This window comes from Acanthochromis polyacanthus, chromosome 19 (genome assembly GCF_021347895.1).
Source record: "Acanthochromis polyacanthus isolate Apoly-LR-REF ecotype Palm Island chromosome 19, KAUST_Apoly_ChrSc, whole genome shotgun sequence".
Taxonomy (NCBI): Eukaryota; Metazoa; Chordata; class Actinopteri; family Pomacentridae; genus Acanthochromis; species Acanthochromis polyacanthus.
In genome coordinates this window covers 5542455-5568727 of record NC_067131.1, presented here as the reverse complement: position 1 = coordinate 5568727, position 26273 = coordinate 5542455, and the positions used below count along the sequence as shown (strand labels likewise).

At 39.1% G+C, this 26273-nt stretch overlaps 2 protein-coding genes across 5 annotated transcripts in view; one reads left to right on the top strand and one right to left on the bottom strand.

Moving 5' to 3' along the window:
- The window catches only part of tectb (tectorin beta), a 34446-nt gene extending 25086 nt beyond the window's left edge, over positions 1-9360 (top strand). Inside the window, exons 1-11 of one of the 4 annotated variants that reach the window (XM_022214761.2) lie at positions 2716-2837; positions 2913-2988; positions 3328-3518; positions 5261-5412; positions 5520-5592; positions 5758-5861; positions 6605-6688; positions 6781-6943; positions 7262-7340; positions 7888-7920; positions 9008-9360. In XM_022214761.2, coding sequence (XP_022070453.1) covers positions 2922-2988; positions 3328-3518; positions 5261-5412; positions 5520-5592; positions 5758-5861; positions 6605-6688; positions 6781-6943; positions 7262-7340; positions 7888-7920; positions 9008-9081 — 1020 coding nt within the window. In that variant the 5' untranslated portion in view covers positions 2716-2837; positions 2913-2921 and the 3' untranslated portion in view covers positions 9082-9360. The other 3 variants (XM_051939495.1, XM_051939496.1, XM_051939497.1) reach the window with 3 other exon arrangements.
- Positions 9361-10413: 1053 nt separating this feature from the next.
- On the bottom strand, positions 10414-26269 carry gucy2g (guanylate cyclase 2g). The gene is made up of 22 exons (XM_022214757.2): positions 24810-26269; positions 23057-23405; positions 22856-22980; positions 21418-21600; positions 21197-21341; positions 19530-19665; positions 19344-19447; positions 19058-19224; positions 18630-18770; positions 18320-18403; positions 18037-18135; positions 17863-17934; positions 16900-17068; positions 16659-16814; positions 15756-15933; positions 13406-13546; positions 13138-13330; positions 12355-12529; positions 12010-12108; positions 10796-10887; positions 10602-10709; positions 10414-10509 (listed from the first exon to the last, which is right to left on the bottom strand). Exons 1-22 carry the CDS (start codon positions 25158-25160, stop codon positions 10414-10416), a joined length of 3363 nt encoding a protein of 1120 aa, XP_022070449.2. The 5' UTR covers positions 25161-26269.
- Positions 26270-26273: the final 4 nt, after the last annotated feature.

Genomic DNA, 26273 nt, shown 5'->3' with positions numbered 1-26273 from the left:
GGAGACACAGAAAAACCAAAGCTACTGGATGAATAAAATAAATGCAGCATGGCTCAGAAACAGTGAACAGAGGAAGAAGTTGTTGGAGATGCATTCAGCATGGTGAAACATCTTTCTACAGAGTTTATGAAGGATGTATGAATGTAAATACTGATTATTCAAAGTGACTTAAATTACAATATACCTTAAACTTGACTGCAAGGACTGAAATATTTGTATAAAATGGCTTTAAATGTGTCCAAAGTGACACTAAAGTTGTCAGAATTATTGAAAAAGTTTGTCCTAAATTGTGTAGGATTTGTCCAAAAAGACTTAAAGTTTGTCTGAAATGATCTTGAGAGGAAATGTAAACATCCTGGATGAATAAAATAAAAGCAGCATGGCTCAGAAACTGTGAACAGAGGAGGAAGTTGTTGGAGATACATCGAGCATGGTAAAACATCTTTGTAAGGTTGAAAATTATCTATCGTATGCAGTGTTTCCATTTTCTTTTCCAGTGTCGGTTGCGACTGTGGACACAAAAATGTTGGACATGTTGATTCCTGTTACCTTTTAACATAAATAATCGAAGAAATTCAACTTTTTTTGCTTCTTTTTCAATAGAATGACTTTTACTATGTTTAGCAGCACTGAAGACATTTCTGAGTTCTGTCTACTTCTAGTCCTTGTTGTTCTGTTTCCATGGAGGTAAAACTCATCATATTGAGGTGGAAAATGGACCAACAGTGAGTTAAAAACACCAGAAACTGCTCAGAGTTCACAGGGTTCAGAGACTGATCTAAGCAAGAAACAACGAAGAAAACAAGTCTTTGTGGTTTTAGACGTTTCAGTAGTTGCTTGTTTCTTCGAGATTCGTTCCAGTCAGTTGTAGCTTCTGTTCTGCCCTACTTTACTTTAAAGTTGTGGGTGTTTTATGGCTTTAAATGTCCAAATGGATGGACCAGAACCAACAGACATCTGAACACCGACTCTGTCCGACTCTCAGCACGTTTCTTGGGTCTTGGGCGGTGGTTGCATAACTCGGAGGAATCTGGCGACTCTACCAGATGCTGTAACGCTAGCCGTCCCCCCGAACCGTCCACAGATCGCTATCTTCCTCGGACTGCTAATTCCCCCGTCGCCCCTTTCTCATGCTAAACGTCTGCAGTTTGCCCCTTCTATTGCCGGGCGACTTGGATTGTTTCGTGAAGGACATTAGTGTCTAACCTTTTTGCTATCGGTTTACAGCTTATCACTGAGCCTTTGCGGGAAGGTACTGGATGCTGGGAAAGGAACTTCATGGTAATAACACGAAGGATTTCAAACTTTGGTTGTGTCTCGTGGATTGAATGAAGCTTAGATGAGTCTTCATCTTGGTGAAATCCTTATTTTCAGCTGAAGTCACGTCAGAAATATGATTGGGCTTTAAATCGGAGCTAAAGTTGACGAGGTTTCCAGTGAAATGCAGCGTGACGGACGTAAACGAGCCAATTAGAACGCACGTTTCACACACATGAGAAAGGCAGATGAGACAAAGGAGATATCTGATAGGGTGAGAGAAACCTTATATTTGTGAACAGAAGCCTCAGGAACACTGCTGACTAGTGTTCCTGCTCCTATCTGAGCTGCCATCGCATTTTGAAGGGATTCATACGTGTCTATTTGCACTGTTTAGCTCCTTAAATGGTTTTCTGTTTCTGAATGTTTTGTACTTTTTGGCAACGAGGACAAAGACGGGGAATATGTCGTCTTTTTTTTACCTTAAATTCTGTCTTATAGGATCTGCTGGCTGTCACAATACAATATCCTGTTATGTTTTTACTTGTCTAGATGAATTTTAAGGTTATTAAAAGGAATAGTTTGGCATTTTGGGAAGATCTTTATTCAATGTTGTTGCCTTGTTTCCTCAATTCCTACAAGACTGGCATGTGAAAATGAGAAATTTCCATTTTGAGGAAGGTGTATGTGCCAAAGAAATGAAATTATTGGATCTAGCTGAGAAAAATTTCCCCGCAAAACCCCTCGTAAAACTGTGTAGCTAACATTCAACACATAAGATAATTATGGAGCTTTAGCTTTCTCGGTAGACAGATTTAGTGAGTTTGTGCAGAGCTGCAGAAGCTGTTGCACCTTTTCTTCCATTTTTTTTTTTTGCTAAGATAAGCTAAGTTAACAGTCTGCTGCCTGTAGCTTTGTCAAGTTAAGTTCTGGTCAAAAACTAGAATATTATACAAGAAAAACTCTACAAATCCCAAACATTTCTCTAATAGAAGACAAGATTGGACTTGATCTCCTAATTTAACTTTTTAGCAGAGCTAACAGTTAGCATATTTCTTAAATTCAAATGAGTCAGGGATTATAAATAGAAATATTAGAGATGTTTGGTAGTTAGAATGTGATATATGCTGTGACAGGGTGAGAAAAGGCTACAAAACTTTTAGATAAGTCGTTTTTTTCCCCAGCTTTGTTGGTAACGTGAGTTTTTTAACCTAAAATTCAATTTAGAGTTGAAAAACATGAGGCCTTCTACAACAGATGGACAGCTTTGTATTGGTTTTCCTCCTAGAAGTTGTAAGTTTGTGGTGTTTTTCCATCTAAAATCTAAACTGTTCCGGTTCTCTATAAATGTTCTGCAGCCACCGAGAGCTGATCCTGAGAGACGCCGGTCATTTGAAAGTCAATGTCTGAGCAGACAGAGAGCTTTTGTGAGCAGATTTACAATAGAGGTCTGAAAGCAGGAGGGGGGAGGATGTGGATCTACCTGAGACCGTATAAAAACCTGGTCCAGGTGTGGAGGTGTTGTAGAGCCATGAGGATCCTCTGACGTCCAGTTAGTTAAAGACTCTTCCTCCCATCGGGTGAGTCTGATTCCTGACAGATTTGTGTTGTTCTTTGGGTATTCTGTCTTCTCTGATTGTGAAACGTCTCCTCAGCTTCACACCATGGCTTCTGTTGGTGCTCTGCTCATGCTGCTGCCTGTTGCATGGACATGTTCTCCACAAAAAGCAGGTAACAGAATGTACTTTATATGCTCAGATCTCATTATAAAACACTGGACGACCAGCAGATCACACAGATTTTATAATGAGATCTGAGCGTATATGTGGCTGCTTACATGAAGAAAAGTGTTTAAGAAAAGCAAATGTCCAATGAAAAATTAGTAAAATAAGCATCTAAATGTTTATTTTAGATGTTTTGTCTTTACTGGTCTGAAAGAAAACATCTCATGGAAGCCAAATATCCTCAAAGTCTATGAACTGACCATGTTTTATCCTGTAGTTTCTCACCTTCAGCATAATAAATGATAGCTTACCTAAATGAAGCTTGCGTCTTTACGTTTCATTCCAGACTACGTCATGGTGTCGTGCTTCCCCAACGCCATCATCGCCAACGTCCCAGAGTGTCCGTACGGTTGGGAAATCGAGCAGCTGTCGCTGGGTGGCGTCTGTTACTCGGGAATCCACAGTCCAGGTTATTATCGCTTCATCATCCCAGACCTGACGCCCAGAAACCACTCCTACTGCGGCACTCAGTCTGAGGTGAGGACACCGAAACCACAGGAAGTAGAAATATCCTTAATTTAGAAAGAAAAGCAGTTTTTTTCAATGAAGATAACATTAAGTGAATGATTAATCCAGCGTAGACATTGTTAATGCGGTAAATGACTATTCTAGCTGGAAACGACTGATCTTTAATGGAATATCTCCATAGGGGTACAGAGGAACATTTCCAGCAACCATCACTCCTGTGTTCTAATGCTACATTGTGTTAGCTAATGGTGTTGAAAGGCTCATTGATGATTAGAAAACCCTCGTGCAGTTGTGTTAGCACATGGATAAAAGTGTGAGTTTTCATGGAAAACATGGAATTGTCTTTTGACGGTGGTGTATACAGTCACTCCAGGTCCATGACTATTGGCTAATTAGCAACCAGAGCTCCAGGACTTCTACTGAAGCTCCTACGGTCATCACCGTGACCTGGATGAATGAGGATCTCCACAGACACACCGGGGTTAAAGTTATCAGACACAGATAAAACCCAAAACTTGAATGTACAGAGAACCATGGAAATCCATCGCTATGCCTCAATCCTGACAGGTCGACCTGGTAGCAACTAGTCCCACATTAAAACATAATGCTTTATCTTCTGTGTTCCTTTAAATAGGATCATAGTTTACGAAATGATCATCATTCTTTACTGAAGGAAACTTAAAACTATAGATTGAATCCATAAATTCAATAGGAAAATGTTTACTGAGAAAATAAACCAAGTAAGAAGTTGGTTCATTTTCTCAGAGATTTTGATACAGTCTGACTATTAGATGACTATTAGATGCCCCCTGCTGGTCAGGAGAAGGAATACAGGTCTAAGGCTCTTCTGTGTTGGCTTGTCAGCAGTGCAGAAGTATTTTTACTAGTAGTGGGATGCAATTTAAGAAAAAAAAATCTAATTAGTTAGAGACTTTGTAGTTAAGAATTTTTTTTGTCAAATATCAATATTTAATATTTGACACAAGAAATAAAGTTTTTCAGTTCGAATAAATGTTGTTTGAGAATCAATGATGAACGGACATATACGGGAAGTTAAATAACTAAAATGTTTGTGTCTTTTCTATTTATCTGCATTTTTCATTTGTCTACTAAATACAGATTACTGCAAACTTAAAGTGCAATTAAAGCAATTATATTCAACATTAAAAGATTTTTCAGAAACTCAAGCACTTTCAATGTCTTCTTGTGACCTATTATGGGATAGCTACATCGTTAGCTGGTACCAGGACTGTTGTAGCTAATATTAGCTCTGGTGCTAACAGCGACATGTTTTGCATTGAGGTGATACTGTCAGTGATCAGAAAACAATTACACTTTTATCCAAGCTGGACAGGTCACCAGTCTGTCGCAGGGCTACATATACAGACAAACAATCACACTCACATTCACACCAACGGGCAATTTAGAGTCATCAATAAACCTCAGCATTTTTTGGACTGTGGGAGGAAGCCAGAGAACCTGGAGAAAGCCCATGCATGCACAGAACATTGAAACTCCATTCAGAAAGATCCCTGGAAAGCTGGGACACGAACAGAGGATCTTCTAGCTGCAAGGCGAAAGCGCTAACCACCACTCCACTGTGCAACCCTTTAAAACATTTTGTTTTCTATAATTAATTAATCTAAATTAACATGTTACAGTCCCAGTCTTTACATGTCTTTATTTGTACTTTTTCTTAAGTAAAGGACCTGAATACCTTTGATCCACTCTACCTTTGATGTTCTCCACAGTACATGCCCGGCAAAGACCCCAAGTACATCTTCTACAACTCCATTGTGTCCAACGACACATCTCTGACGGTGAGGAACCAGCCGGTGAACTACACCTTCAGCTGCATGTACCGAGCAGCCTACCTGGTAAATAACGCCGTGTTCAGCCAGAGGTAAGCACCGCTTCAGGACTGGAGGCGACGACGCTGCAGACTGAACCACGTTTGCATTCTGACCCAAAGACTTGCAGCGTTTTTACTAAACCCTCTGCTTTTTCCAGAGTGGCTACAGTTTATGTCAACAATGGGAGTTTAGGCACTTTTAGATCACAGTTGTCTATGAACGTGTTCACGGTGAGTCGCTGCTCACGCTTCCTCCAGTGGAGCAACATGTTTCATGCAGTTTTTACATTTGTTTTATCATAATTTCTATCTGTAAAGATATAATGAACCTGTTACAGTCATCAGATACCAATGAAAGATGACAAAAGACAAAACAAATGCATATATATTTTGCAGAATTCAAAGTTCCTGTACGCTAAAGACGCTCCGTACGTGATCGATACTTCTGAGATCGGCTCTGAAGTTTTTATCGGCATCGAGGCTAAAGGTCTAAGTAACAGGTATTTCAACAACCTTTAAAAGCTCCTATCCTAGAACCCATATTCTGCACATTTACAGGTTAGTAATTACATTTTGGGGTCTACTAGAGCATGTTTGCATGTTTTAATGTTCAAAAAACACAATTTACTCTTCAGTTGTGTTTCAATTATGTTTTTAATGTACATTTTTAAGTATCACATTTGAAAAAATCATTAAAAATGACAAAACCTGAACCAAAGCTCCCCAGTTCCTCAAGTTTTTACTGACACTTCAGATGTTTTTCTTGAACTCAAAGACTTATTGTGTGTCATGGGAGATGGAAACACCATTTTTAAATAAGTTCTGATGCAGCAAATGTTAAACTCACCACTGATTAGATCTTTCTTTGTGGTGTTCATCTCCAGACATCATGAAACATGGCCACCATCAGCTGCTGTTGGAGAATAAATACGACTTTTCCAATTAAAAACAGTTCCTAAAGATTGATGGGTCAGAACCATTTTTATAAACGGTGTTTCTGTCTACCATGAAGTTTTTTTGTGAAACTGAGTTAAGTTTTTCCCATTTTCATTTAATTTTTATGATCCGATTCTTCAAAATGTGCATTAAAAAAAGGACAAAAGTCACTTTAGTGTAAACTTTGTAAGCTTGCAGAACTTTTAAATGCACAAAAACACCTCAAAGAGAAAACCCCGATGAGCTCAATATGGGCGCCTTAATCACAATGTTAAACATTTCTGAGCCATGTTTAACTTGTTTTCAGATTTAAAGTTGTTATCAGCAACTGCTGGGCGACTCCAACTCCGTATTCTACAGACAGGAAGAGGTGGAGCCTCATCATCAACAGGTACCTGGATCCAGAAGGTTCATCCTGAATAACTCAGATCTGTGGCGTTACATCCCGCCTCTTTATAAAAATCGCTTTTAATTCTCCTCCAGCTGCTCCTCTGACAACACTGTGACTATTTTTGAAAACGCCAAAGACAGTCGCTCCATGTTCAAGTTCAACTCGTTCCGGTTCCAGCGGCTGGAGAAGGTCTCCACCGTCTGGCTTCACTGTGAGGTTCAGGTCTGTGATGGAGAACGACTCGTCTGTCAGCCGGTAAGGACAGCCAGGATATAGGAAATTCAGTTTAATCAATATATGCCTTTATGAAAAATACCACACATTTTGACCTTTAATAGCAGACAAACCCAAAGATGTCACTGATAACATTCAAAATGACTCCGTTCTATGCAGAGTTCATTCACTATTTAAGTAACAGGAAGCTGAATAACAGCTTTTAACAGGTTGATCCTTCAAATTAAAGGTAGAAAGAGTTCTGAAGTGTTTTTTAACTTTACTGAGGAAATAAAATGAAGTTGAATGCAGGAAAAAGCATCAAATTAAACTTTAAACGGCCTTTTCTTTGTCCTGAAGAGCCCCTGCAATATTAGAAGTCAGTCAGCGGACGTCGACCCGAGTGGAGGGATTCTGACCGCTGAGTTTCACATCAAAGGTAGAATTTAATGCATTTCCTGTTTAAAAGGATGCTGGGATATTAAGAACTCAAATATGAATAAATGAAAAGCTATCTGTGCTCTTGGTAGCTTCTTGGTTTCACATAAAGACGCTCCACTAACAACTGTTAAAAAGAAATAAAAACACTTCATACTAAAGAGAACAAATTCACCATTAGCTCGTAGCTTATTAGCATTCAGTTTAGCAGCATTTTGGCTCTTTATGAGTCATTATAAAGCATTTATTAATGGTTTATTCTGCAGGACCTGTAACTACTATCTAATTAACCAGTAGTTCTTCTCCAATAATCTACCAATAATTAAACCTTATTGATTATAAGTTAGATGATAGCTTATTCCTGCAGAAGAAGACGTCAAAAATGTTTTATAATGACTCAAAGAGTCAATATGCTGCTAATTGACATGCTGATAAGCTACTAATTAATGGTGAATATGTTTACTTTAATATAAAGCATTACTAAGTATTATAATTAGAAGTTTGTACCGTTTAGTTTGATGTGCAGTTTTGTCTCTATACCTCCACAGGTTTCGGATCTTCTAATAACGGACACATAGCAGGTGAACAAACACAACAATGTAATAATAAATGTGATTAAAATGTAAAAGAAAACTCTAAACTCTGGTTAGAAGAGCACAACACTGATGTTTAATTTGTTTAATCCCTGCAACTTGATGATTTCAGTTCAGTTTCGGGTCTTGTAGACACTAATATGGATATTTTTCTCGGCTAATATTTTCCTCCTGTGTTAAAAATAAATAATCTGTCCGTTTGAACATCATTTTACAAGTCAGTGCATGATGTCCTGTGATTGGCTGCTGTCAGAGGTGATGTCACAGGTTGGATTTATTTCTATGTATTCTTTTCCTGGCAGCAGACTAGCCTAGCTCAGCATAAGTAGCTTCTGGCTGAGGCTAACACCTAGCCTGGCTCGGTCACACACACCGAGGTTTGGACGACTTTTTGTCTTTTCTTGACCACATATGAGAACGACAAAATCGACTATTAATGCTCTATAAGAAGGAAGGTTCCAGTTGTTCACACAAATTACATTTAAGAAAAATTTAAGGGTCAAACGATGCGAGCAGAAGGAAAAGTTATGATGCTAATAGAAAATAATATGTAAATACAGTATAAGAATAAAGTATAAAGAAAGGAAGGACAAGAATTATTGCAAGAAAATGTGCAAGCGGTGCTAATAGAATACATAAATGTAGAACAAAAGGAAAGTCTAGAGAGAAAACTGTAATTTCTGAACTTAAAAAGGATGTGATGTTAAGTTGTAAACTAGTAACTGGAAGTACTAATTAAACAGAAAGAAACCAGAAAATGTCCAGTATTCTTTTTCTTGTCTATATTCAAACACATAAACCTGAATATTTTTAAAAAAAATCTACACTTTAGGATTGAAATCATCTCACTTTAATGGCCTAAAATGATGTTTGTGTGCAACATATGAGGCCTGAACGTCGAGGAAAATGTAAAATATCCGCATTAGTGTGGACAAGACCTTGAAGCCTCATCTGCTGTCAGATTTTCAGAGTAGAAAATGTCCACCATGTGAGTTTCAGAAGCCCTCAGAGCTCCAAAATCTTCTCTAAAACTGATCTCCTTTTTAATATTTGACCCACTGACTTGTTCTTCCAGGAACCTCTCTACTGATGCTGCTGCTGGTCCTCATAAACTCCTGTTCTGATTTAATAAACGGATCCAGAATGTAGAGAAACCTTTCCTTATCCGGACCAGAGGGGAATATCAGCCAGGACTCAGGGAGCGTTTCCTCCTCCACACATGAACATCAATGATCCTCTCACATCTGATTCACGTTTAGCCCATTTACGGATGCTTTAAATGATCTTATGTAAAGTTAAACACATTATTTCACCGCTTTCTCCAATAAAGATTCACTGGAAAATTCAAACAAACAACATTCTGTTCAACTTTATTTGTGGGATTTTCACAGCGTTGGTGAATAAATAAACTATTTTGTTTTACCATGACGTCAACACAGATTTTCAGACATTTTTTATCTAATAAATATCCTTATAAAATAGAGGGCACTTAGTTCATGAGCAAACCAATGACATTTAAAGGATTTTATTTAACTATTCTAAATATTCAGTTTTTACACAGAAATACATCACATTATTGGAGATAAAGACGCTGTAACTCTGGATTTAACAGAGGAGCTGTTGGGAAAACTATCAAAAACTGAAGTGGTTGTTTTATTTTGATGCAATAAAGCTTTTAAGAAAAGATGAGAGCGACACAGAGAGACTCACTGGAGTCTCAGATGATTTAGGTTGAGAGTAAAGTTTACTGATATCAGGAGAAGTGACACTGACAGAGCAGCAGTTCATGCAAGCAACGCCAGCATCAGTTCTGAGGATCCTCTATGATCTTTGGAAGGTCAGATTTAGATTACAGACCAATGTGGAGATAACTAGTCTGCCTAGAATAGACAATATCTAACCTCAGCCAGAGCAGAGAGTCCTGGCAGATCTTCCTCCAACATCGTCTGCCTGTCGGAAGATAATTTAGGATGATGGCAAGGAAAAACCTTAGGAAGGGGAAAGAGTAGTTTTTCTTTTATGCATTTAACTCCAATATTGCACTGTATATACATTTTCCAGTGACTTATTGTTTTTGTATGAAGTTTTTCCAAGTTACTTTTACCATTTTTGGACTGTTCTGCATTCTAGCTCTAGAATTTTTCGTTTAGTTTTACGAGACAGTGATAAAACCTCATTTATTGAACTGTGCACAGCTGGGTGACAGTTCAGCTGGAAAAATATTCTAATTGTTTGATTAGAAAACAAAAAAACGATGTATTGCATAAGATTTAAGCTTCTTTTTATATCAGCACTCGATCAAATTCTAGAATTGTGCTTAAAAACCAAAAATATAGATTTAGGCACATTAGCCATATAATTTACCAACAGTTCATATCCAGTCTCCAGGCTCTGTTCACTTTAACTTCAGTCTGTCCACGTTTTTCTCTTTGCATGGTGTTTTATTGAACCTGTGAAACTGCCACATATTCCACCTTGTCTTTAAATGTGCACCGCAGTCATCGTGAATTCTGCCATGTGAGCGTTGGTCAGAGTTTTCTGGGCCTTTTTTCCCGTTGTCCTGGCCACTCCTGGCTTCTTGCAGAGATAAACATAAAAAAACAACAACACTGGTTGGCATACAGTACTACTTACAGTGTGCTGATTATTAAGACTGACTGTGGTTGTACCTCTGACTTTACTTTGATACTGTCAGCTGCTGGAGAGTTGTGGATTATAGCAGGAGGATTAAAGCCAATTTTATTGAGCAGCCAGTAGGTCTTATGATACCCTTTACCCTGTCATCGACACACTTGGTTAAAACATGTCAAACACACTCTTGGTACATCTTATTTAGCGGCAAAAACATGCAGACATGTCTCACCTTCATTTCAATTTCCCCTCTCTCCTCCATCTCAAATGATCCGGCCTGGACGAGGATGTCTGCTGTGGTCTGAGAAATGTGAATCTTCAGGGCTGTGTGGAATAAACAGCAGTGCTTTTAGAAGTTAATCGAGTTAAACTATGTTGAACATGCTAAGTTGATGTTTAGCAGCCAAATGTTCAGAGTCTGTGTCTGATTTCTGTCTTCTTTGAAGTTCTACCTCCGTGCAGTGGCACTCTTGCTCCCAGTGCTCCTGCAACAGTCGTAAAACTCTCTGGAAGTTCTGTTCTGTGATCATGTCAAGCATTATCTGCAGTGGGTTCTTGATCTCCTAAACTACATCAAACCCTTCAGGTTTTAGTATACGGGAAGACAAAGGAGTCACTTGCCATGTTGGAGAACCAAATCACTGTCAGAGTTCAGGTCATTCGTGCCAAATGTTCTCTATTAGACTTCCTAAGACGTAACAGTAGAACTCGACATCAACTACCCAACTCTGAGGGGCAACTTTATGCACAGCCACATAAATGTTGAGGAAAATGGTGAAAATCTTCTTGTTCTGCTCTTGACCTGATGCTCCATCTTCAGTCTTGAACTCTATCCGCTCTTCTACTGAAAACTGTTGTTTGGTCTCATGGTCGTAGCCATAGACGCAACATTCATCACCAGTAATGATTCTCAATATGAAAGTTTCTGGGCCTGTTGACGGAGGTTGTCATACCGTCTATCTTCAGTGAAATTGTACCTCTGTGCAGTGACACTCTGCTCCCAGTGCTCCTGCAACACTTGAAAAACTCTCTACAAGTTACATTCTGTAATCGTGTCAAGCATTATCTGCAATGGTGACTCGAGATATGAAGTCAGAGGATCACTGGGTGTTTGGGTTCATCCTCAAGGGAACATGAGAGTCCATTGAATGGTTTAGGTGTTTCAGTTTTCACCAAAATGGTTCATGAACCAGAGAATCGTCCTCATTAGAGTGACTGCTAACTAGCTGCTGGTATATGACTACGCCATCAGAGTGAAGAGCTCATTATTATTTTTCTAGTTTTTCTTTACCGAAACTAAGATCTGCAGTGAAAATAAACACTTCTGTTCTTACACCTTTACAATGCAGCAATATTAATCTTTATTCAAGGTGTTCCCATGAAGGTTTAAATAAACTCAGGTACAGAGAATCTAATTGACTAAATGACTGCAGCAAATTAACTCACGTAAGCTGTTGCTTTCCATGCGAGACGCCATGTTCACTGTGTCACCAAAGAGGCAGTACCGGGGCATCGTGGTGCCAACAACTCCAGCAACCACTGGACCTATGAAACACCACACATGACTGTTGGTACGTTTGATTTTTTTTACATTTCTCAAATGTTTTACCTGCATACCACAACGTTCTAATGACAAGTGCATAGGACCAGAAATCTTTGTGTTTCTGTCACTTCCAAACACTTCATAGTTGGAAAAAACACCAACAAAAGCAAATACTTTTCAGTTCATTTTGAAAAAAGGTTTGTGAGGATGCTGACTTAGCTTAGTTGAGCTGTATTTCTGTTTCCTACCAGAGTGTATCCCAATGCGAATTGCGAGACTCTCGGTCGGCATGTGATGGATTTTGAAGATCTTGATGCCGCTCAGGAAATGCAGAGCCATTGTACAGATCTCTAAAGCGTGTTTGTTGCCATTGCTGAGAGGCAGACCGCTGGCGACCATGTAGGCATCACCGATGGTTTCCACCTTACAAAGACCACATTTTAAAAACCACAGATGGAATTCTGTTTCTACAATTCAAAAGAATAATTTGACATTTGAAAATCTGCTTTTTGCTGTGAGTTGGATGCAAAGATTGGTTTTTATTTTCATGTCTAGACTAAAAAATGAATGTAGCCAGCAGCTGGTTAGCTTAGCTTAGCATAAAGACTGGAAGCAGAGGCAGAAGGAGCCCTGGTGGCATTCAAAAGTGACAAGATCTGCTTGCTAGCATCTGATAGCATCTCTAAAGATAACTATGTGTGGCAGCATTTCTCAGATGGTTATTTTTACACTATGGATTAAACTCCACAGGTTTAATGTGTGAATCAATGAGCTTTAGAAGGAATGGACAGTGGATTGTCTGACTTCTTTTTGTACGTATTTTGGAGCTTTTGAACAGTTTCCAGTTTTGCTGAGCTAAGCTAACCAGATAGTTGTAGTTTCCATACTTGGGGAAATGTCACAGTATTCATCTGTTTAACTGTAGGAATGTCAATATTTACTAAAATATTTAACCTATAGCTACAGAAACACATTTACTGTCCTGACACTTCTGATCCTGAGTTATTATCTGCAGCAGAGCTCGGTCTCACCTTGTAGACGTCATACATCTTGATGATGTCATCAAACAGGCTGTAGAGGTCATTGAGGAAGGTCACGACCTCCATTGCCGAGCTGACGGAGCACATGGAGGTGAAGCCCACAATGTCAGAGAAGAAGATGGTCACCAGGTCGTAGCTCTGCGGCTCCACTGACTTTCCTGCCATCAGCTGATCTGCGATGTACCTGCAACCAGAGGAACAGCCCTGAGGTAAGAAGAGTCCACCGATAGGGAATCTAAGGAACCGTTTGTTCTGGTACCTTGGTAACATGCTGGACAGGAGCTTGTCTGCTCGAGCTTTCTCCACAGTGAGCTGATTGGTTCTCTCCTCCACCACCTCCTCCAGGTGATTGGCGTATTTCTCCAGCTTGTCCACCATGTTGTCCAGAATGTTCGCATGACTACAGAACAGAAAGTCTTTATTTTCGAGTTTTAAAATCATCTTTAACATTACTATATGACAGTTTTAATCATTTTCTCCACAGATTTACTACCCCTCTGAGTTCCTAAATCCAATGGTGACTTTGAGTGGCATGTAATGTTAAAAATAATAGCCAAAATAACGCCATTTATCAGTCAGAAACTGTAAAAGCAGAAAAAAAACACAAACCTTGAGCTAACCTTGTGTGACTTCCTGAAAATGCACCAAATATAAATCTAAAATAGTGATATTTCATCAATATCACTCTTATTCCAGATGTCTAATTTCAAAAGTAGCTAAAAATAAAAAGAATTGTCTGACTAGGTTCTGTAAAAACTGAAAAATCCTGCATCTTTATCACTATTTTGTTGGTAACGTCTCTGGGCACTTGGAAAAACGTTGTACATGCTGATCGTTGTTGGTAGGTGTATGTGATTTACGTCGTTTTGTGTCATAATTCTTCTTCATGATATTCTTCTTCTGTTTATTATTTATCTTATTTTACACACGTGGACAAAATTGTTGGTACCCCTCAGTTAAAGAAGGAAAAACCCACAATTCTCACTGAAATCACTTGAAACTCACAAAAGTAACAATAAATAAAAATTTATTGAAAATTAAATAATCAAAATCAGCCATCACTTTTGAATTGTTGATTAACATAATTATTTAAAAAAACAAACTAATGAAATAGGGCTGGACAAAAATGATGGTACCCATAACTTAATATTTTGTTGCACAACCTTTTGAGGCAATCACTGCAATTAAACGATTTCTGTATTTGTCAATGAGTGTTCTGCAGCTGTCAACAGGTATTTTGGCCCACTCCTCATGAGCAAACAGCTCCAGTTGTCTCAGGTTTGATGGGTGTCTTCTCCAAATGGCATGTTTCAGCTCCTTCCACATATGTTCAATGGGATTCAGATCTGGGCTCATAGAAGGCCACTTTAGAATAGTCCAACGCTTTTCTCTCAGCCATTCTTGGGTGTTTTTGGCTGTGTGTTTTGGATCGTTGTCCTGTTGGAAGACCCATGACCTGCGACTGAGACCAAGCTTTCTGACACTAGGCAGCACATTTCTCTCCAGAATGCCTTGATAGTCTTCAGATTTCATCGTACCTTGCACACTTTCAAGACACCCTGTGCCACATGCAGCAAAGCAGCCCCAAAACATTACTGAGCCTCCTCCATGTTTCACCGTAGGGACAGTGTTCTTTTCTTCGTATGCTTGGTTTTTGAGTCTATGAACATAGAGTTGATGTGCCTTACCAAAAAGCTCCAGTTTGGTCTCATCTGTCCAAAGGACATTCTCCCAGAAGCTTTGTGGCTTGTCAACATGCATTTTTGCAAATTCCAGTCTGGCTTTTTTATGAGTTTTTTTCAGCAGTGGTGTCCTCCTTGGTCATCTCCCATGAAGTCCACTTTGGCTCAAACAACGACGAATGGTGCGATCTGACACTGATGTACCTTGGCCTTGGAGTTCACCTTTAATTTCTTTGGAGGTTGCTCTGGGCTCTTTGGATACAATTCGAACGATCCGTCTCTTCAATTTGTCATCAATTTTCCTCTTGCGGCCACGTCCAGGGAGGTTGGCTACTGTCCCGTGGGTCTTGAACTTCTGAATAATATGAGCCACTGTTGTCACAGGAACTTCAAGCTGTTTAGAGATGGTCTTATAGCCTTTACCTTTAAGATGTTTGTCTATAATTTTTTTTCGGATGTCCTGGGACAATTCTCTCCTTCGCTTTCTGTTGTCCATGTTCAGTGTGGTACACACCTTTTCACCAAACAGCAGGGTGACTACTTGTCTCCCTTTAAATAGGCAGACTGACTGATTATGAGTTTGGAAACACCTGTGATGTCAATTAAATGACACACCTGAGTTAATCATGTCACTCTGGTCAAATAGTTTTCAATCTTTTATAGAGGTACCATCATTTTTGTCCAGGCCTGTTTCATTAGTTTGTTTTTTTAAATAATTATGTTAATCAACAATTCAAAAGTAATGGCTGTTTTTGATTATTTAATTTTCAATAAATTTTTATTTATTGTTACTTTTGTGAGTTTCAAGTGATTTCAGTGAGAATTGTGGGTTTTTCCTTCTTTAACTGAGGGGTACCAACAATTTTGTCCACGTGTGTATATATTCCTGCTCCTGGGAATGGTCTGTGCTGGAGTTAAAAGTCCAACCTGTCTGGACTGATGTCCCTCAGCCTCCTCTGGATCGACCCGAACGGCGGTCGATGATCGGGGTTTTCGCTCCAGCAGGACCTCAGCAGGGCGTTGATGTTCTCTTCACACAGATCCTCAGATATAACCGGTCGCAGAGGTTCTCCTTGGAAAGGCGTCCTCAGCTGCATAATGATCTCTGGAAGACATTTTGGGATGTTAGTTAGGGTATTTGTATCGCTGTGGGTTGGTCTAGATTGAAATATCTCAAAATTAGATGGATTGTCATTAAATTTAATGGTCTCTAGACGTGAGTCCCTCTGAATGTGGAGATCCTCTAGCATTTACTGAATAGACTGACGGTAAATATGGTGAAATATTCCATCCCTGTCACCATAATATATGTTTCTATGCAACTAAACTGCGTTCTCGGTTACGTTTTTGGGGAAACATGTTTTCTCCTGCGTTTTAGACACAAATATGATTCTAATCAACGTATCTTTGCCATCTATTTTATTGTTGTTTTTTTGTTGTTGTTGCTTCTTTCTCAGTCAGTTAATCTTGTATTAGCTGTGGTGGGATACGTGTTTTTGTAATGCAGGAAATGAAGGCGATGCTTGTATGAAAGGATCGTAGTTTCACCCAAACCATGACATTTTCCTAAACGGAGTGAAACACCAAGTAAAAACACAACGCAAGTCGAAGGATATTGGTTCCACAAAGATGTAAATTGCTTCCTTTTATGTAAAATCCTGTTCAGCCTCCGTCCACTTTGCATAGACTTATTTAAGGTTCACCTCCAGTCCAAGGTTTTCATTGGTTGACTGCACCTTTTCAAACTGTGCTATGTGGATGGTGTATCACAAGGCTTAGAAGGTTCCGTCAACATGGTTCTTCTACAGAAAACGAGCGAATCCTGCCCACCTTTAGGGTCCAGGTTGATGTCCTGATACGGACCAGCTTTAGAATTGTACATGAGTTCCCACATGATGATGGCGAAGCTGTAGACGTCCCCTTTGGGCGTCCCGTTGACCAGCAGACCGGCCTGCCTCAGGAGCTCTGGAGCCGTCCAAAACATCTCTGCAACGAACCCAAAGCACCTCACATCTTACTTCTTCTTTACTGCTGTAATATAAAAGCAGACAGCTTTAAGATGCAACTTCACCTTCATAATTGTTGTTTTCCAGTGGGATGGTTTTGCTTTTGCTGCCGTATTTAAACTCCCAGAGTCCGAAACCGGAGAGTTTGATTTGGAGTCGACTGTCCACCAGACATGTGCTCGGCTTCAGGTTCCCGTGGAACTTTAGTCGACTTTTGTGAATGAACTCCATCCCCTGGATCACAGATACCATGAAAAGTTTAATTCTAATCATAAATACTCATCATTATATCATATAACAGGAACAAAATCAGTCTCAGTCTTTGGAATAAGTGGAGTTACAAATCAGAAACTAAAATTTCATCAGATCTACTTAAAAATAACAGTTTGATCTCTAGATTTTTGCCTTGAGGGATCTGATCAGTTACTTTTTAGTAACTTCTATAATGTCATGTGGCATCAGATTTTCTTACTTTACAAAGTTTATATTAACATTTGTGACCCAACAGGGTTAATGAACATCTATTGTTTCATTTTCAGCAGCCACAAGGGAGTTAACATTTTACAAAAAACTAATAATTGTGGGCTCTTTAAAGGCTGACTCTAATAGTATAATTTAAATTTTAAAACCAACTCCTCTTAGAACACAGAAAATGAATAGAAAATCAATAAAAGGTTCAGTGTTTATCCATCAATTTTATAACAAACAGCATGATTCAGACCCTAAAACAACCAGAAAATCTAAAGTAGTAAATAGAATTAATTAAATACAGGAAATACAAGAAGGCTTACCAGATTTTAGCAACAGTTTATCTTTGTTATTCAAGTTTTTCTAATTAATTCACTGGTACTTTTTCTGTTTTTTATTTTTTATTTCTGCATATATTTTTAAATTGATCTCTTTCACCTTGTTTTTTCTAAAGTCCTTGCTATTGCTCTGAGTACATTTGTGAAACTTCAACTACATTAAGTGAATACAGTGACTTTTCAAGCACAAACTTAGAGCAGAAACTTATAAAACAGACTAACGTTGACAATATCGTAAGCGAAGGACAGCTTGAACATCCCATCCAGCTCAACATCTGTAGCATTCAGAAGGTCCTGCAGACAAAGAAACACCACAGAACATGAACATATTTTAGTTAAATGTCTATTTATGAATGTTTTTTAACTGAATTTCCCTTCAGTATTTGGCTCTCTGACCTTCAGGCTTCCTTTCTTGCAGTACTGGATGACGAGACAGATGGGATCGATGCAAACACCAAAGAACTGCACCAAGTTCTCATGTTTCATCTCTTTTATCTGTCTTGAAGAGGTTGATATGGTTAGGACATGACATATCACTTCATAGATTCTTAGAGTAATATCTTGAAACATGCATGATGTAGTTTGAAGCTGGATTTTACTGCGGTAACGTTTTTTAACAATCAGATGAACCAAAAAGTCCAAACTGAAGTTTGATCTGGAACCAAATGAGGAACTTTACCACACTGAACTCAGCGATGATGGAAGGTTTCTGGAAATTGCAACACTTCAGGTTCTTAATGTACTTGATGGCAACTTGATTTCCCTGTGTCAAGTTAAAAATATGGCATTGGCGTTAGCCAAAAGACATTTATAAAGCGTGCTAGATGCCTTAAAGTGAAACTAACCAGCTCCTGAAAGACAAAATGACACCTCTTCATGCCTAAGGGCAATTAAACTGAATAAAATGTCTTCTTCTTCAGCACACACAGGAATTATTCAGTCTGGTAAAGCCAGAAGCTTAGAAGATATCTAAAGTACTGATCTGGTACCTGGTAGAGGCCGATGGTGGTGTAGACGTGTTCTTTGCCCATCTTGTCTCTCAGACCGAAGCTGTTGTTGGAGAAACTGGAGTGAGAACTTCCACTTCCTGTCTGACTACAGGTGGTGCTGAGAGATGAACCCTGAACTCCCTGCAGGAGAAACACCACCATCACTGTCAAGCAAATTTAGAGGAAACTTTGAATTATCGTGTCTGACCAGAAAAGGTGTTTCCATCTTCGTTGAAGCTCATTAACTCTTTTTCGAAAAAGTAAAAAGAGATTTAAACTGATGATTAAGACCACAAAAGTAGAGTTTTTTTTCAAATTCTGCTGATTTTGTCAACTTTTCTTATGCAATAATGCAATGTGCCTGCAGATACGTAACCAAAACACGGCTAACACTGTTTAATGTTCATATGCAGTTTATGCGCTTGTACTGAGGGCTCCCTGATGATGGTGATGTCGCTGTAGCTGATCATCCACCAGCACGAATCGTCCAACTTCGTCTGCAGCCGCAGCTTCTGCAGCATCAAAACCCCGATGAGCAAAACAGCGACAACACCGATGACAGGGAAGATGACGAGCAGAGCCAGCAGGGCCAAGTCTGGAACGAAGAAACAGGAAGTTATGATGAGGTTAGCTTAGCCTGAGTGGGTTTATAGGAGGGTGTTAAGTCTAGTGTTGGTGGTCTGGAAGGGAAAATAAAACCAGACGTTGGTTTACCATTGGTCAGCCATTCACACAGTTCGTTGTTGAAGCCACATTCTGGGATGTCAGAAGGAGGTTTTCCTTTAGGCCACACCATGGAGGAAAACATGGATGTTGGTCTGAAAAAGTTATGTGTATTATTATTCCAGATTACCCCCAAACCGGATGTGATTTATGAGTTTGATGGTCTAAACGTGGTACCGGACGTCTTTGGTGTGACTGTCAAAATGCAGGATGGGAACAAACTTGGTGACGTCTCCGTTGTGCTGCAGGTCATAAATGGAATAGTCCAGATTTCTCTCCCCCTCCTCGTCAAAGTGGACTAGTCCAGACGCACCTGAGATGAAACGCCAACACAGCAACAAACTGCCTCTGAAATGATGTTTTAGTGGATGAATCGATGAGGAAATGAAGTTACGACCTGTTAACATGTTGATTCACCAAAAAATAGTTTTGATTTCTCTGCAGATAGTTTTTATTTGAGATTTTTGCCTCCAGAGATGGAACTACGCTCGACTAAATAATCAGTCTGTTTATGAAAGGTTGATAAAATGGATGCTTGAAGTTGGCGTCCTTTAAAGTCAACCGACAGCAAACTTTTCACCTGGAAACAAACAATTTAGGTACATCCAACTTAAACCAGTGCTATTAAAATGACTTGATACCTTAATTTGGATAAACGTAATTATATTGCATGTTACCAGTTGAATCTGTTCTTTTTTCAGTGTAGACTGGATCCTCAAGTGGAAAAGGGAACCAGGCTATAGATGTTTATTATTTTAAAACTTCACATCTTCGGGTTCTTAATTTAAAATTTCACCTGTATCAGATTTCATGCCGTTCCCACCTGATGTGCAGAAAACCTCTTTAAATATCTATTTATTGTATCTATTCAGTGAGGGTATTATAGAGAGATGTGATCTGACAATACATGAACTCTTTTATTCTTAATGCTATCATCCAGTATATAATATATAGTATATATATTGCAGCAGCATTATCTGTTTTTGAACATTTTTAACAGCAAAATACAAGATAACCTAAATGGACAATATTATGTATGTCAACAAATTACCTCACTATTTATAAAGTAAAGACGAGGGAAGACATTGTCATGTTTTTGGCCCCTGATCCAATTCAAACCATTTAATATTTAATATCTGCTGATACCTGATTCCATTTTTCAAGATAATGCACATTTCAAGTATTGTAGATTAGCTGTAGTACCTGGTTGCACCACCAAGGGGAGCCTCTTTCTGTTAAACATGGTAGTTTTGCTGTGGCAAGTACAGAGCATAGTTTAGCTAGTTAAGGGGCACCATGACAAAGACTTCTGTGATGCTTAATGACCTCTGGCCAGATTTAATGTGGCAAATCATCCTGGGATTTCATTCCTATATGTCAGTGTAATAATTATTGGCAGTTGTTGTGGCCTAAATCATGTATTCGTGACTTAAAACTGCGGTTTTAGAGATGTAAACAAAAGGGTTGGACATAAATTTGTGACAAATAATTTCCTTGATTTTTTTTTTTTTTGCTCTGCATGAACACTGTAGAAGTAATCAGGAGGTGTAGAACAAGTCATAGTACCACTAATCAGAGCTACAAGTATAGAACAAGTCATACTATCACTAATCAAGAGATATAGAATAAGTCATGTTTCCATTAATCATGGCTGCAGCTCAACCTGTGAAAATGACGTTACAATCTGTGCACTAGTTTTTTTCAATCTAATTCGTCTCCAGTCTCAGGATCTGGATTGGGACATTCCTTTTACTAAATGCTCTTATTGTTTTGAAAATTAAGGGTAAGAGCCTTCAAAATTACAGCTTGAACCTCATAAAACAGCCATTACAGGTCATAGCTACCATAAAATTGAATGCTGCGCTTGTTTTTTAATCTCTGCAGAAGCTGCCGGCCGTCATGAGGATTTTTTCCGTCTCTCAGGACTTCCCTCAGGCCCATGGCGTAAAGAAGCACGGCGTCATGCAGGTAGGCCGAGTAGGGGCTCACCTGGAATAAAGTAAATAAGGAGGATGAATGTAAAAGTGTTTTTTAGGTTTTTAATCTGTCATCAGCGCCTGCTTACCTCTCTTTCAGACGTCAGGTTGCTTCTAAACGGGTGACCCTTTAGTCTTTGGAAAACTTCCCCATAGAAGTCGTAATACTCGTAGCCTTCGTAGGCTTTCTGTCCGATGATGAAGGTCATGTCGAAAGCTCTGATTGCCGCCTGGTTTAACCTGCTGTTCAAGGCGTTTTTCCACAAGTTGTCCTGTACCGATGAAGAGATTAATCCCAGAAATGAATTAGTAAAGAGGAACTGAAGATGATGAAGATGGACCTGGCTATATTTAGCAGAATAATGCTCTGGTACCTTTCATTTTTCCTCATATTTTGTGGGAAATGAATGTTCAAAGGAACATTTAAAGTACAAAGACTCTTTATCTCTGCTTTAAACCTCCTTCTTGCTTTAAAATGAGTCAGCTGGAAGAGTCAGCTGTAGACGACGTTTTCAACACACTCATAGACGCACCATTAGCTTAATTAGCTCGCTGCTAAAACCTGCTGCTGCTGCATCATTTCAGCTGATGTAGTCAACGTCTGCTGGCTGCAAAAGAGAAGCTGCGTCTGTCAGCGTCAGTCTGAGATCTGTGGACCTGTTTCTACTAAAATACCTCGAATGTGCAGGCTGATTTTACAAAGTTTTATTGTTCCCCAAGTCAGTGAGCTGTCATACGGAACATGGTACATAGTACGGAACATGAAGAGGGGATTTCAAGCTAAAAAGACAGGAATTTGTGAAGATGCTCATTTGATTTGACAATTTGTAATTGTTTTGTGTCTCTTTGTGATCATTATCAAGGTGTTTGTAGTTTTTTTGTACTTCTTTATACTAAATTTCTGTGTCTTTTGATTGTTCTAGTGTATTTGCAGTTGTTTTGGGGACTATATGTGATGGTTTTCTGTCTCTTTGTAGTTGTTTTGTGTGTCTTTGTGGTGATTTTCTGTATGTTTATAGATGTTTTGTACCTCTTTCTACTAAATATCTGTCTTTTGGTTGTTTTTGTCTGTTGGTGGTTGTTTTGGGCCAATATGTGATGGTTTTCTGACTCTTTGTAGTTGATTTGTGTCTATTTTTGGTTATTTTCTGTTCTTTTGTTGTTGTTTTTGTCTCTTTTTCATCATTTTATGTCTGTTTGTAGCTGTTCATTGCCTATTTGTGATGGTTTTCTGTCTTATTGTAGTTTTTTGTGTTTCTTTGTGGTAAATATCTTATGTTTGTAGTTGTATCGTGTCTCTTCATGTTTGTTTTCTGTCCATTTGTAGTTTTTTTGTGCATCTGTGATACTTTTCTGTCTGTTTCTAGTTGTTTTGTGTTTCTTTGTGGCCGTTTTCTGTCTATTTGCAATCAATTTTAACTCATCTTTCTTCCACTTCATCAACCGCTTTCCCCCAGCGCCCCACTTCTTAGTGATTTACCTCCAGAACACGTGTTCCTTTTGATGTGTTTTCTTGGTTTTACTCACCACGCTGCCACTGACCTCAAAATGCTGGACGAGGAAGAAGACGTAGTCCCCGTTCATCAGACCCTGACGCTCGGCCTCCAGCAGCAGATTCATGGCGTCATCTCTGTTGGTCAGAACCACGATAACTGCAGAAGAAAACGTTTGTCCAGATGAGGTGGATTCATGGTCGCCTCAGATGCCTCATAGAAACTCTCCTCTTACCTCTGGCCACCGTTGAGATGTATTTAACTTTCTGGTGAAGCAGCTGAGGGTCGCTGGTGTCGAACTTCACGGCTGCGTTCAGCTTGAACTGAGCTCTCAGCGGATCCTCCACCGTCTTCCACAAAGCGTCCACTTTGTCCCAAGTGTTGGAGTCCAGTCCTCCTCCGATCATGGCCACGTGAGTCCAGCCGAAGAACTCCAGAGTCTTCACCAGGACCTCCGAGCTTCTTTTAAGAGGAGGAACCACTTTGATGTAGGAGTCGTAGATCTCACCGTTATCCATTTTGGAGGATTGACCCACGAAGCTGAACATGGGGATGTTCCACGTTGACGCGATGAGACCAGTGACCTCAGAAGAAGGAATGATGGGAAATAAAAGTTAAAAACAAGTCGGAAAAACACGAAAATGTTCAGTTTGTCAAAAACAACTGGAGAATTTGTCAACTCTGGAAGAAAAAAGTGCAAAATGTGCAGATGTCACAGCCTCAAAAACAAGCGAAGATGACAGGTTGGACAACATGTCTTCATTAATATTCAGAAAACATGGATGAAGTTAGTGTTTTCCTTTACATAAATCAATGTCAATGTAGAAAGGAGACAAACGGGTGCATAGAAATTCAACAGAATGCAGACAAATTGGTGTTTTATGCTAAACATTGGTCAAATTAAACCTTTATCTAGATATGTTTGTGCTTTTCGGAAAATCACAGAATAGTAAAAGATATAATGTAGTAGAAAATACCTACAACCCCACCAGGGTGGAGAAAGTATTCAGATCATCTACTGATTTAAGATACTCCATTACAGACATACTCAAGTCTTTCACTGATTTTACTTTAGTTACTTACTTTAGAAAAGTAAAATAGTTCAGTTATTTTTTATTTCCTGTTTAGATTCTATATGTGCAAATACATCCTCATAGTATAATTATTTAAAGATTGATTCTACATCATGTCTCTGACTTAATACTACAAAGTATATTAATCCTCTGAACCCCAAAACCTGCAGACAGAGTTAAACGTCATGTTATCTTTAAAAATGACCAAAATTATGTAATTTATCAAAGCCAGTACCTGTAAAAAAAAAACTGACATTTAGCATTTTTTCCCACTTTCAAGACCAACTAATCAATAATTTTGATGTTTGTTGGTGCAGTTTGTTTGGATCTGCTGGAAACTATTCTGTGTCCTCATAAAATTTAATGATTGTGGGAGTTTTATTTCTGGAGATATTGAACCTTTAAAATGGCTTAAGGGGCAACATTTAAAAATTCCCAGGTCTGAAAAGGTATGAGATTTTCAAAACTGCCCAAAATTTGTCTGACAGGACCAAAAAAAAAAACAACAACAATAAACTTTGAACAAAATCTGAACTAATGGAGCAGCACCATTTTGATGTCAAAATATCCCCAAAAAATTTGAATCTTGTCTTTCTATATTTGCCAGAAATCAAATCCTACTGATGTTACAGCCTCAAAGATTGGTTAAAAAAATTGACCAAAGACTGTATTTTTAGTAGGAAGCAGATGTAGTAAATGTAGTTTTTTTAATCTCCAACAAGAACAAAGCAAATACAATAATAACTCTGAGAAAAGTGAAGTTTCCACTATTTATACAATACTTTCCAGTAGAGAAACTGACTTTAAAGCAGCACAAACTGCATCTTTAATGAACTCCACAGCTGAATCCTGACCTTTAGAACCTTATTTATTGCTCTGTTCTGTCTGATAGCTTCAGCTTTAGGTCCTCCATACCTCGGCTTCTTCTGGACACGCCGGCCCGAACAGCGCCGACACGTTTTCCCTCCACACCTGATGGATGAAGCTTCCCAGCGACTCTTTGGGGTTGCAGTCGGTGTCCTTGAACACAAAGTCCAGGCTGTAGTTCCCCAGCAGGGCGGGGTTGGCGTTCACTTTGTCCACGGCGATCTGCAAGGCCGAGCCCAGCCTCAGGGCGCTGAACGGCAGCGACATGTTCCACGGAGCCTGGAAGCCGATCAGCAGCTTCAGGGGCTGAGAGCCGTTATTGATGACGGCGGCGGCCGATACCAGGATGAAGAAGTGGAGAGAGAAGCTCATGCCAAAACAATACAGCATCCTCAGCATCACTGTCAGCCTGGAGGGCTCCAAAGGGCTTATATAGAGAAATCCCAGCTGGTTAGGGAGGAGGACATGTACATATGTGGAGGAGAGAGGGAGGGACAGCAAAGATCAACACCAAACCAAACAAGTCCTTCATCAGAGTGGTTCAAAAGAAAGATGATGATTAAATTGTTAATTAGAATTAGATCAATAGGTACAAAGACAAGTAGAGAAAGATTCATAGATGTAGAAAATGTGAGGACATCTTTTTGGAAATATCACTTGTATGCCAAATGGTTCAAAATTCCGTCGCCTCTCAATAACTCCCTGGTTTCTAACTTGAACAGTGCTTTAATTCCTCTGAAGAGCAATCAGAAGGAAACCTCTTACAAGGACTACTTGGGAAATTCAAGCCCCAAAGTAGAAACTCAAGGCAGTTCATCCAGCATGCAAAAAGTATTCAGATAATTTACTTCAATAAGATGCTCCATCACAAAAATGTCACTTAAATAGAAGTAATATTGGTAACTTAGCATCGGAAAGAATCTAAAATACTGGAGCAACACCATTTTAGCAGAACAAATTAGCAAAACACTGCAATCTTGGCTTATAATACTTGCCAAACATCAGATTCTACTGCTGGTGAAATGTCGACCAAAGACTGTATTTTAGTAGAAACACGGATCCATCCATAGATACACACTTACAGGATATTCTAGGGCCCCTATACCACCCTCTATTGGACATTTTGCAGTTTTTTTTTTCCATTTTCAAGGATCAATAATCGATAATTTTGGCATTTCTTCGTGCAGTTTGACTGTTTGGATCTGATGGAAACTATTCTGTCTGTGTTCTCACCCAATTTCATGACTGTGGGAGTTTTATTTCTGGAGATATCGGACCTTTAAAATGGTTTCCCAAGTAAATTTTGTATACATCCACATATATACACTTACAGGAACCTTCTAGAGTCCTTATACCACTCTCTTTTATAGATTTTCTTTCATTTGTAGAGGCTTATAATTGACATTTTTCCCTCTGGTGGGATCATTTTGTCTCCTCACCAAATGTCATGTTTGTGGAATGTGTATTTCTCCAGATATTGAACTTTTTGCACTTTCCTCCCATTTTCAAGGC

What these genes read in the sequence shown, in the direction of transcription:
- gucy2g (XM_022214757.2), bottom strand. Translation starts at nt 25,160, where the DNA reads ATGCTGAGGATGCTGTATTGTTTTGGCATGAGCTTCTCTCTCCACTTC. An exon ending in GCAAGAAAGGAAGCCTGAAG is followed by an intron (nt 17,935 to 18,036) that starts GTCAGAGAGCCA and finishes CTTTGTCTGCAG; the next exon opens with GACCTTCTGAATGCTACAGA. An exon ending in TCGCTTACGATATTGTCAAC is followed by an intron (nt 17,069 to 17,862) that starts GTTAGTCTGTTT and finishes TCTGTGATCCAG; the next exon opens with GGGATGGAGTTCATTCACAA.